The sequence below is a fragment of the Anabrus simplex genome, chromosome 6, assembly GCF_040414725.1.
Source record: "Anabrus simplex isolate iqAnaSimp1 chromosome 6, ASM4041472v1, whole genome shotgun sequence".
Lineage (NCBI taxonomy): Eukaryota > Metazoa > Arthropoda > Insecta > Orthoptera > Tettigoniidae > Anabrus > Anabrus simplex.
Window position 1 is genome coordinate 185,190,608 of NC_090270.1, and position 12,222 is coordinate 185,202,829.

The window sequence follows — 12,222 nt, forward strand, 5'->3', positions numbered from 1 at the left end:
CCAGAAGATGACTACCGTGGCTTTCCTGCATGGCTTCAGTCACTGGTGCACTCGTGTTAACATTGCGAGGAGGGGTTCCATACTTCTCTAACAAGCCGGTCACAATGAATCGTCGGAACGCCAAGGCGTTAAGCTTCATGCCGTGAGATTTCGACAAAATCCAAGCATTGCTCATCACAACGTCTAGAAGCCAGAGCAGAATTGGCATATACCATATTTTGCCTCTTTTGCTGATGCGGAAAGTAGATACATTGTCCGTTTATTCTACTCCTCCCATGTTCTTGTTGTATTTAGAAACAAAATGTGGCTGAGATATCTTCACAGGTTTTTTCTGTGCAAATGAGTACCGCCCAGCGTCTTCAACAGGTTCTACGCCATGCTCGTTTGACAGGATGTTCACAACGTTGTTGTCTTTCAATGTCACAGCCACTATTTGTTCTTCGTTGTCAACTGCACCTTCAAAGTATCCCCTTTCTTTCTTATTCATCATCTTCGTGTCTGGCAATGGGCAGCCTCCATCCGGTTAGCCCGAACCGTGCCAGTGCATCGTATTCCTCTTTTTAAACTCCGACAACAACTTTGGGCAAGTAAAAAATTTATCGCAGTAAAAAGAGAAGCATACACTGGGGTAAATCTTAAATAAAACATCGCAGAATTTCAAAACAATGCTTTCCCCTAAGTCAACATCTTTAGAGTATTTTTCGTTAGCTTTTGCACGTTTATAAATAGTCTTGTGCTTCAGTCCCTAGTTGTGACCCACTCATTTTGTCTGGATTGTAGCAATCATCTTCGTCGCCCGAATAGGCTTATCATCCATTGGAGTGATAAAAACATCCACTAATGTTCCAGGAATATCGCTGGCAGTCAATACCTCAAGCTCTGACAGAATTTCAGCAGTAGTTAAATTTTTTCGCCTGAAAAAGACGAAATAAATATTTAAAAACTGTAATTTGCTAATTAGTTAATGAATGGACGACTTAAATGTGCTCCGAATAGTTGATATTGTTTCAAAAACACTAATTTAGAACATTTTCCGCCAATCCCTTGTGTTGTAACCATCTAAATGCAAAAATGCGCTAAAGTACTATGTTCTGTGGTTTGTGCCCAGCGGGTCGTTTGCGACCCACACTGTTATTCGTGGTGTATTGTTAGAACGAATTGACATATTGAAATAGTAAAGGCATCTAAAGATGCATCAGATATCCCCGAACAACATCAACACACTGAACACTACATTTTAAAGTTTTTAACCACTCTACTTACCAATAACGGCGAGAGCGCGATGCAGGTTCCACCATGACTCAACTAGCTGCCGTGCAGCATCTGCGTTGTGGCGGGAAAGCTGCTCCAACCAAGACACGGCAGTGCAGGCAATCTTACTACACACACTGAATGTGCTGTCAATGCGAAACAACAAAAAATACGCTCGGCAGAATTTTTTCTTTCGGGTGGGTCGCAAACGACCCGCTGGGCATAAATGGGTTAAGGATGCAAGTTTCAATGACATTCTTCCTATTTTTTAATGTGTTTACCAATATTTTTCTTCCCTGCACACCTTTTTTTAACATCAAGTGTTTATTTTTTTATTTTTAACTGTATGCTCCAATACATTGGGTCGTATCTAACATCGGATGCATTTTGAACTATAGTGTTCCTGAAATAAGTGCAGGTAATATATATTTTTTGGATGGTTATTTTGATTGTGTATCTTTATTTTTCGGACTGCTTGTACTCAATAATTTTACAGCTAGGATATGTGCCTTGTAGGGATGAATCTTGTACTGTTAATAAGTATGTAATTGTATTCTGTTTATGAGACAGTACTGAAAGGTGGACTCCTATTTTAGGCAACACTCGATGTAATAAGTTCAAAAAGTTATTAAACTACTCCCCTCTGTGAAGCGAGGGGGGATGAATGAGATTTTTAAGCCTTGCCCTTTGATCATCTATACATAGCCCCATTCCAGCAGCTGGTTGCGTGCTCTCCCAAAATTGTCTCCTCATATCCATCTGTATCACTCTCATTCTGTGTCAGCCTACACCATACCATGCCATGTTTAGTTGCTAGCTTTGTGCTCTGTATTCCTTCCATTGCTGACTGGAGGGTGAAGGAGCTCTAAGGAGTGCTCTTGTGCTGCCCATCACTGAATTAAACTGTTTCTACTAGTATTGTTTTTTATATATTAACACCTTCTTGAGGTAATTTTTCAAAATGTTGTATTTGTGCATTCTTTCTTCCAGAAAACACTGCAGTCTCAATGAGATAGATATTGGACATTTGTGGCAAAATTACCATCCAGTATAGTGTGTAGTAGAGCAGCCGCTGTTTTGTGTTGAGGGCTGTATGTTTAGAACGTTCTCCCACTGTGGACCATTGGTAGGGTGTCGGCCTCTGGATACCAAGATCGCAGATTCAAAACCAGAAGAGGTAGTTGGATTTTGGAAAGACTGAAAAAAATCCATTCAGTACTCTATGTCTTACGATGTTGGCATGTAAACAAGATCTCTGGCGCATTTAATGTTTATTCAACAAAATCTTGGCCATAAATCTCCCAAGACTGCCTCTCATTCATCAACCATGGACACTAGAGCAATGTAGGCACATCAGTTCATAGTGTTACAATTTCCCCTTCCCTAGTGTTCAGAGCTCATACATGAATGTACGGTTACCTTGTATGGGTCATTAATTTTGTGTCTATTTTATTTGTTCCAGAAAAGAATTACATTTTAGCTAGATACCACTTCCTTCATTCGACGGATGGCTCTGGTTGTGCAGCGATGCTTGTTGAACTCCACAAACAAAGGGGATATGCCAATGAAGTAGATTTGTTCATTGCTCAAGCAGTCTTGCAGTAAGTGTTCAGGAAGAATAATAGTATTTGGTTCCTTTTGTTGGATATTATGATATGAATACTATGAGTATTATTCAGGTCAAGAGGTTATCTAAAGGTTTTTTTAAAGGTGCTCAAGATTGACATTTGTGCACATAGCAACTAAATATAATAATATTGACCCTAAATATAATAGCGTTCCCTAAATATATCAGTGTTGACCTTTTCATATGTGAGGGTGAAAACCTGCAATTGTTAAACCAAAGAGACCCCAATTGGGCTGATTTCTTTGATGTTGTAACCTTCAACTCAAGTTATTATTCTCAACTCTAGGCTGAAAAATAAAAATATCATGCTTTATATTCTTGTGAATATTAATCCTCAAATGTTTTAGAAGTCTGTTGTAGCTACATATCGGTTCTTCTAGATGTGATATGAACCAGCAACCAGTGAATGTATGAGAACCACTATTGTCATTAATTGAAGTAAATAATGCTAAATGTATAAAGTTTCAGTATCGTCTCTAAAGAACCAGAGAAACAAGGGAATGCCATTTGGTATTGTTTCAATGACGGTGAAATCCTGACATTCACCTCGCCACGGTAGAGAGGGGACAACGACCTGCATATAAAAATATATATGCAGGTGGCTAACGAATGAAGGGACTGATTATCTTCCGGTATAAGGAGATCCCCTATACCAAGTGCCAACAGTCTCTTTGAGAGTGGATGAGTGGGTATGGGTAGGGGCACTCTATTGTCCTGGGGACAAGAAATTGTTCCCAAAGGCGGGGGAACCAGTTTGGTCAACGGCATTAGGATGCAGAAGACAACAGGAAACCACTGCATTAAAGATCCTGAGAGATATTCCAATAAATTCACATGGCATGGTTGCAACGTCAAGATCAGAGCTGGCCATGCGGATCGTCAACCTCCATTCGGAGACGATGTCTTAAGAAGAAGATTGTCTCCAAGGTGATACAAAATGGGACTTTCAGTACATGCCATCTTGTAAGCTACAGTTGAACATGAATTACTGGGAAAAAGATTGATCTAACAGTCAAATGATAACTTATTAAAAAAAAAAAACCAACATTATAGGTAGCGTAAAGAAAATTATTGCGCAACTAATTAAATAAAACACATATTTTAAAATCTTTTTAATTACAGTACTTGACGTGGTACAAAATTTTTCTTGTAGGACACATGTAGTGCAAGATTTGAAACAGTGTTTGAAATTACATTCTGTACATTTCAAATTTTTGACCTATGCTTAGATTTTATCTTGGATCAGGTATACAAAAATTGAAAGTAGGTTCGGTTCAGTGTTTTTGTTTCTCTATCTGTTCAGTTATTTATATAAACATCAAGGGGAAGAAAGGTTTGAGAGAATTTCTTGAAACTCTGTTTTTACGTTCAGGGATATCCAGTATCCACTAGGCTATATATTATTTGGTTAATGTACTGTGGCATAGCAATACAGTCAACCCCTTGTATATCACCGACCGATATACCGTCATCCACAGTTACCGCCGACAGTGAACAATGAACAGATATTCCGGATGAAAGCAGCATAGTAACGAGCTTGATATAATGACACCCCCGCTTACTGCCATCCGCAATAGATAGCTGTGCCGCACCTCATTACCTCCATATCTTTACTGATATTGCATTCCTTATGATGTCATAGATAAGTTAGTTGTGACTGGTTAGTATTCTCTATACTTGACGTGTAGTTCATCCCGATTAGTCAAATGGCACCGCATGTAACGGAGTATTGCCAAAGCATTTCTTTGTAGGTTATCTTTGATTCGAGGTATCTCTGATCTGTGGACAATAATGGCTTGGATAAAAAAGATGGAGACGTTGGTCTACAAGATGATTTTCATCTCGTATAAATGGTATTTAAAAAATATTCATACTTGTATGGCTCTCTCAGTTTAGAGTCATTGAACATGATTACTTAGAATCAATGCAGTTGATTTCCTCAACCAGGTATATACCCTTGGCTTGCCATAGTTATGCTAGTTTTGTTTACTGAGAGATCCCTGTTCTTTGTATTATTCTTTCATTTATTTGCTGCAAACTTATTTCAGTGTCCTTCCTTTTTCTTCATGTCTGCTTAGTATGTTATCGTTCCTATGTTGAGCGATGGGTTATGATTGGAGACTTTTTTTCTGTTCGGCTTTGACGTCTGGCTTAAGCTTATGTTCTGTAATATGGTTTAACGCTGATGCTGCACAATTCATGTTCGCCTTGATGTGGGATATGAATGCGTGTCATGCGGCGTGTAAGTTATTTTGGTTATGGTATCGACTGGGTGAGCCAGGCCTATATGCGGCGACCCAGATGTCTGATCTGTGCTCTCAGATCACGCTCATGAGCGCCATCGACTGATTCTTGTCATGCTGTTACGATTCTTATCGCAACATGTCTTGATATTATATTATTTATTCATTCTGCTTCGCATATTTGGCCTCAGAGAGAGAGTTTTTTTATTGGACCTGTGCTATTTTTCAGTTTCTTACGGATATTTGCTTTTATCATTCTTGTTTTATCTCGCTGTTGTTTCCCCGGTTTGCCCAGCCGATTTACATGCTTATTTCAGGATTTTACTCTCATTTTACCTGTTTCATTTGACTCATGTTTATTTGTTTCTGTAACTATGGCAACTCCTGTTAACCTCCTTGTATTCCATATTTGTTTTCTTTTCTGCTAGAATTGCTTCACTGGCGTTTTTGATTTATGGGAATACAGTCTCTATGGAGATTGTCGGGAGCCACGTTTCTTTTTATAAAAAGCCTTGACTTTATCTGTGGAGCCGTGATAATATTTTTCTTGTGTGAAAGCTGCTACTTTCACCTCTTTATGACATCTAGTCTCTAAGAAAGAAATACTTTGGATCACGTTTTAATTACCAATGTCTGGCAATGATTGAATTTAATTGTATCACTTTTCATGATACCTCTGTTGCAACTGTGTAAAATTTCATGGGATCCAGTTTGATGAGTCAAACGACTCCATTGCGATTGATATATCTTCACAAATTGTGTGTGTGAGTATTCGACTCCCTGTGTTTCCCAATTTTGTTTGTTCTATGCCCATATCTTAATCTTTTCTTGCTAAGCTTATGTTAATGAACCTTATTTGTTATAATCAACCTCTGCTCTACGTTATTGTCCCTCTGCTTTGGGGACGTGCCTTTTACACTTTGTTTCTCTAGTCTTAAGAGGCCCGGATTCAGCTTCTAGCAGTTTCTAGCCAGTTTCAATCAATCCAGAGTAAATAGGTAGGTAGATGATGTATAGCACAGGTACAGAAGTGTCGTACAGTATTACAAGTGTGTTCGATATATCGCCAGCTGTGGCATAATGCAAGCGATTTACTGTACGTGCTCTGGAAGAATTATCATGGCATACCGTGGGAATTTCCTTACAGCTTATCATTGTAGATTGTTTCTGAGAATAGCTTTGGAAACCCTGGACAGAGCAATTTGAGGATAAAGAGCTCGGCTGTAGCTCGCCTTACCTGTTACAAACTTCAGTTCTGACTGTGTTATCTGATCTGTGCGCAAAAGTTGCTACAACGAATAGACGAATGACATAAAGTGTGAGAGAAGCAAAAAGTGCGTATTTATAAAGAACAGTATCTTCCTGCCAATGAGCAGAACATTGCAAACCATTTTTCATTGTTGCCCTGTAACCGATGAGGTCATTAAGAAGCAAGCAAAGCTTATTGCTGTCAGATTAGGTGTTACAGACAGAGCATACAACACTGGCTGGCTATTTCACTTCTAAAAGTGTCTTGGGCTGACGCAGCATGTGAAGCATGAACTCGTCCAATATCAACCCCATCAAACATTTATGGGCCATTTATAAGAAGAGAATGGCAAAACTGGGATAGATCAACGAAAGTGAGCATGATATACTTACTTATTAAGGTGTGGTTTCACGATGAAGAGATTGTAAATATTTGAGAAAATTTGTTGGAATTCATGCCAAAACATGCCAACAGTGTTTTGAGGAACAAAGGAGGTGTCATAAAGTATGACTTTCTGTAATTGCAGAACTGATTTTCAGTAGTTTTTAAACAAGTTTTTTGAATGAGAATACTTTCTTCTATTTTATTCGGATTAATTTGCATGTTACTGTACAGTGCTGTGTATATATCAGATATGTACTGTATACTACGTTAAAATATTTTTTCAGGCGTGAATAAACTTGCTTTACTGTGCTTATCGTAACTGTATACAATTTCCATGTAACATCTTTCATGGTATTGTATGAAATCGAAATACATACATAAATTATATGTTGAACTAGCTGATGTACTTGTACTTCGCTATGGAATTGTCAGAAAGACTGTCTTTATGGTTTTCCCAACTGAAGTCAACATAGGTCATTACAGTGACGTCAGTACGAATGTCTTGATTAAAAGTGATACTGTCATATGAAATAACTCTACCAAATGAAAAACTGCATATTTTCTCACTTTTAATGAAAAGTGCTATGCTATAGAAATAATAACAGTAAGTTATTTATTAGACCACCTAATCAATACAAAGTCTAGTCTTGGATGAATTACATAAATTTGTTAACTAATAGTGGTACATGTTTCGCCTTCTCTGAAGGCATCATCAGCCATAGTCTTAACCTTAAATTAAAAATAAGCGTCCAAATAACATGTAATAATGAAATGAATTTTAAAATCTTGAGGAGATTTACAGTAAAATAACATTAAAAATAAGAATGATGGTTTAAAAATACAATGTGATGAGATAATAGTGGAAGTATTAACAAAATTAACATTAGAAGGTTGCTAAAATAAGTGCAATGGATAAAAACAACAGATTGTTATACAACAAGTAGTAAGATTGCATAAAAATAAAGTTGATAGTCTGGCGGTTATAATTAGACGATGGCGAAAGATCGTATATAATCAAAGTAAAGAAGAGAGAATAAAAGTCAAAGGCTGGTCGAGAGATCCGAAGTTAATCATAATCTTGAAGATAAAAGACAAAAGTCGGGGGCATATGGTGAAGTTGTAGAACACGTCAACTTTTGTCTTTTATCTTCAAGATTATGATTAACTTTGGATCTCTCGACCAGCCTTTGACTTTTATTCTCTCTTCTTTACTTTGATTATATACGATCTTTCGCCATCGTCTAATTATAACCGCCAGACTATCAACTTTATTTTTATGCAATCTTACTACTTGTTGTATAACAGTCTGTTGTTTTTATCCATTGCACTTATTTTAGCAACCTTCTAATGTTAATTTTGTTAATACTTCCACTATTATCTCATCACATTGTATTTTTAAACCATCATTCTTATTTTTAATGTTATTTTACTTCAAATCTCCTCAAGATTTTAAAATTAATTTCATTATTACATGTTATTTGGACGCTTATTTTTAATTTAAGGTTAAGACTATGGCTGATGATGCCTTCAGGGAAGGTGAAACATGTACCACTATTAGTTAACAAATTTATGTAATTCATCCAAGACTAGACTTTGTATTGATTAGGTGGTCTAATAAATAACTTACTGTTATTTCTATCAAATATCATCAATACGGACCAAAAATGATATTTATCACATGTAAAGTGATATGCTGCCGATCCAAAAGTTCAAAGTTCAACAGCTAGAATGTTCAGACCGCAGACAGCCGTGAACACTCCTCTGTCGTTATTCTGTTCAAGTTTGCACACTGCTCATTCCAGTCAATGCCTCAGAGGAGGGATTGAATAGCTGGAATACTGTGATGAACCACTGTGTAACATACCAGTAGTATGAGAAAATTTATGAACCAGAAGAAAGGTATGCTAAAGAAGAAAGTCATCTAACTCCCCAGCTACTTCCTGCCATTATTCAGGCAGGCTATTATATTCGGAATGCAGCTGTAGTCCCATATATCTGAGATGAGTGGCAACAGAAGACACAAAGCACATCACAACAAACAATGGTCATTGTAATGTTATTGTTAAAATTTTATGAGCTTTCTATATTGCAGGCCTTCACATTTACTTTTCTTCTGACTCTGTGATATTAAAGCATCTAATGTAAAGTGATTCCTTCTTTATTTCATGACTCCCTCTTGTGTTATTATTCAAGCGATCGTTCCTTCATGATTTCTTTTTCTCATTCTTATAATCATCTTCATCATTTAATCACCATCACCACCAATTTTATTATAGTCAGTACGGTAGAACTGAATAAGACATAAATGGTTGGAAATTGTATTGTAATGGTTACTGTGTCTGCCATGTTGGAATTTGAGAGAGTCTGGCGACGTCACCATCTTGTCCGCCCGTTTACTCTTAGACTCTGTGATCGGAAAAACAGAGAGAAGAAAAAAAAGAGCAGTAGAAAGTGTCGTAGCATGGATGGTAAAAAACAGATTGCATCAAGAAAGAAATCTAGAGAAATGTGTAGTCGGGAATCCTGACTGTGTACCGAGGTGTAAGTGATAATTAGCATTAGTTATAAATTTTAGTATAGAAGCTACCAGTCTAGTGTTAATTTACCTTACTACCCCGCCAACTCATCACAACTGGTGTCAGAATCAGGATCGACTGGTAGTAGTAATTTTGTAACTAGCAATCTCTAGCGAATAGTAAAATGGATAGTGAAGAGTTTCAGGCTCTCCTCAGTAAGTTTACCGAACTCTCATCCAAACAGGATGAAATCGAGAGCAAACTGAAACTGGAATTGAATGAACTTAAGTAAATTAGAACAGGAAATGCATTCTCTCGAAAGAAAATTAAAGAGTGACATTATGCAGGACGTACAGGAACTGGCTGAAAAACAGATCAGAGAAATACCGCAGGTTGGGGAGTCAGGGGTTTGAGACCTGAAAGAGGAAGTAAGCGCCCTTTATACGAGAGTGACAGCCATGGAGACTCATGCTAGGACCACCAGCCACGACAGCAACTCCAGCGCCGGGAAGGTAAAACCCCCGTGCTTCGACGGGACCACATCGTGGAGGACCTTCCGGACGCAATTCGAGACCGTGTGCGGACACAACGGTTGGACATCAGAAGAAAGGGCCGTGCACCTAATAGCCGGACTGCAAGGAACAGCAGCGGAAGTGCAATACAGCCTCCAGCCGGGTGCCACCTACGAGGAGATTGTTAGAGCGATCAACAGCCGATACGGTGACCACCCGCTGGCAGCCGCCTACCGAGTCCAGCAGAGAAAGAGGACTCAGCGCAGTAATGAGACGGTGCAGGAATTCACGCAAGATGTCTAGCAGCTAGCCCACAGTGCTCTGGATGGGCTGCCTAAGGACCACATTCAGCGGGAGGCAGCCTATGTATTCATTGATGGGCTCCGCAACGCTGAGATTCGTCAAAAGCTGATGCTCATTGGGGAGCATAACCTCAGAGCGGCCCTGGCGTTAGCCCTCAGGGTGGAGGCGGTGAAGGGAACAACGGCACCGTCACTAAGAATACGAGCCGTGAGAAGCGAGGACGCGCCGGAGACCCGCCGCGTTACAGGATAACGACGCACGCCACCGCTGAGACGCCGACACACCAACGAGTTCAACTGTTGGAACTGTGGTGAGCATGGCCACCTGCGGAGGAACTGCCATATGGAGACGGCCCCTAATCAGGGAAACGAGTAAGGACCGACAAGGAGAGGGGCTCGTCGGCACAGTTATTACCGTCCCCTCATTTAACGCTAAATGTGGTCACCGAGCGGAGCGACGATAGCTTCATTGCAGTTCAAAAATAATAAAGGTGTTCTATAATCCACCTATTCAATACTTTATTTCCACTTACATAAACACAATAACACTTATTTGGGACATGATTCGCCCCCAATTTAGGGCATCTTAGCCTAAAATAATCTGCAAAAGTACATATAATATTACATATGGAAGCTAAAAGATAAGCTAGTTACTAAAATTTGTTACATAAAATGTGAATATTGATACATTAATATGTTAATGGAACACTGTCAATGATTATACTAAAACGATCATGTCACAGACTAAAACTTCTTCCATTAAAAATATGTAGTCTAATTAAAATGGATCAAATAAAATTGTTAGTGGATAACCAATGTGATAATGACGTAATGCCAATGAAATGAGGGCGTGAACATAAGTACAAAAATACCTGTCATATATATAACATGTTCAAGGCTGCTGCTAAAGTCGTAAGAGTGAAGGTACTAAAATATTCAAAGGTAGATGCACGTAAAGGCGAAACGGGCACATCAGTTGAATTATTGTAGAAGAAGTGGCCCTTTGTACTGGTAGGAAATATTGTCAGAGACCTTGTTGAGAAATGTCAATAGATGCTGGGATAATGTTCAGTGTTTGTTGAAAGTTGTTACTTGATATCTGCTGTTGAGTTGTAGCCGCCCTTCCGTTGGCTCTGAGTCTCATATTGTAACAACTTTTCAACATTTTAAGCAAGCCTCGGACCTATGGGAGTAGCGGAGTCCCACTCCCATTCGACAGGCGAGGGACTCCTTGAAAACAACTTGGCGAACAAAATGGAATTCGATGGGGAGCTATCAATATTAATGGGGCTTATGGAAGAAAGAAAGTAGAACTGGCTGGGTCAGCAAAGAGGATGCATCTGGATGTGCTAGGAGTAAGCGATATTCGGGTAAGGGGAGATAACGAGGAAGAGATAGGAGATTATAAAGTGTACTTGACGGGTATTAGAAAGAGAAGGGCAGAGTCTGGGATAGGGCTCTTTATGAGGAATACCATTGCACGCAACATAGTTTCTGTTAGGCACGTAAATGAGATTTGTCAGTTGGAGGAATTAGGACTAGAATTGTCTCCGTGTATTCACCATGTGAGGGTGCAGATGAGAATGAAGTTGACAAGTTTTATGAAGCATTGAGTGACATCATGGTCAGGGTCAACAGCAAGGATAAAATAGTGCTAATGGCGATTTCAATGTGACAGTTGGGAATTGAACTGAAGGATACGAAAGGGTGATTGGTAAATGTGGGGAAGATATGGAAGCTAATGGGAATGGGAAGCGTTTGCTGGACTTCTGTGCTAGTATGGGTTTAGCAGTTACGAATACATTCTTCAAGCATGAGGCTATTCACCGCTACACATGGGAGGCTAGGGGTACCAGATCCATAACAGACTATATCTTAACTGACTTTGAATTTAGGAAATCTGTTAGGAATGAACGAGTTTCCCGGGGATTTTTCGATGATGCAGACCACCATCTGATCTGTAGTGAACTAAGTATCTCTAGCCTAGGGTAGAGAAAGTGAAATCTGTCTCGAAACGAATAAAGGTAGAAAATCTCCAGGATGAGGAAATTAGACAGAGGTACATGGATATGATTAATGAGAAGTTTCGAACAGTAGACAGTAAGCAGGTTCAGGTTATAGAAAGTGAATGGGTGGCA

The 12,222-nt window shown here is 39.0% G+C and overlaps 1 protein-coding gene across 1 annotated transcript in view; it reads left to right on the forward strand.

Annotated features, from left to right (window-relative positions):
• LOC136876277 (Golgi to ER traffic protein 4 homolog) overlaps positions 1–12,222 on the forward strand; it is a 74,616-nt gene that overhangs the window by 21,662 nt on the left and 40,732 nt on the right. The window contains exon 5 of the mRNA XM_067150092.2: positions 2,714–2,852. Coding sequence (XP_067006193.1) covers positions 2,714–2,852 — 139 coding nt within the window. The remainder of the gene's footprint in view (positions 1–2,713; positions 2,853–12,222) is intronic.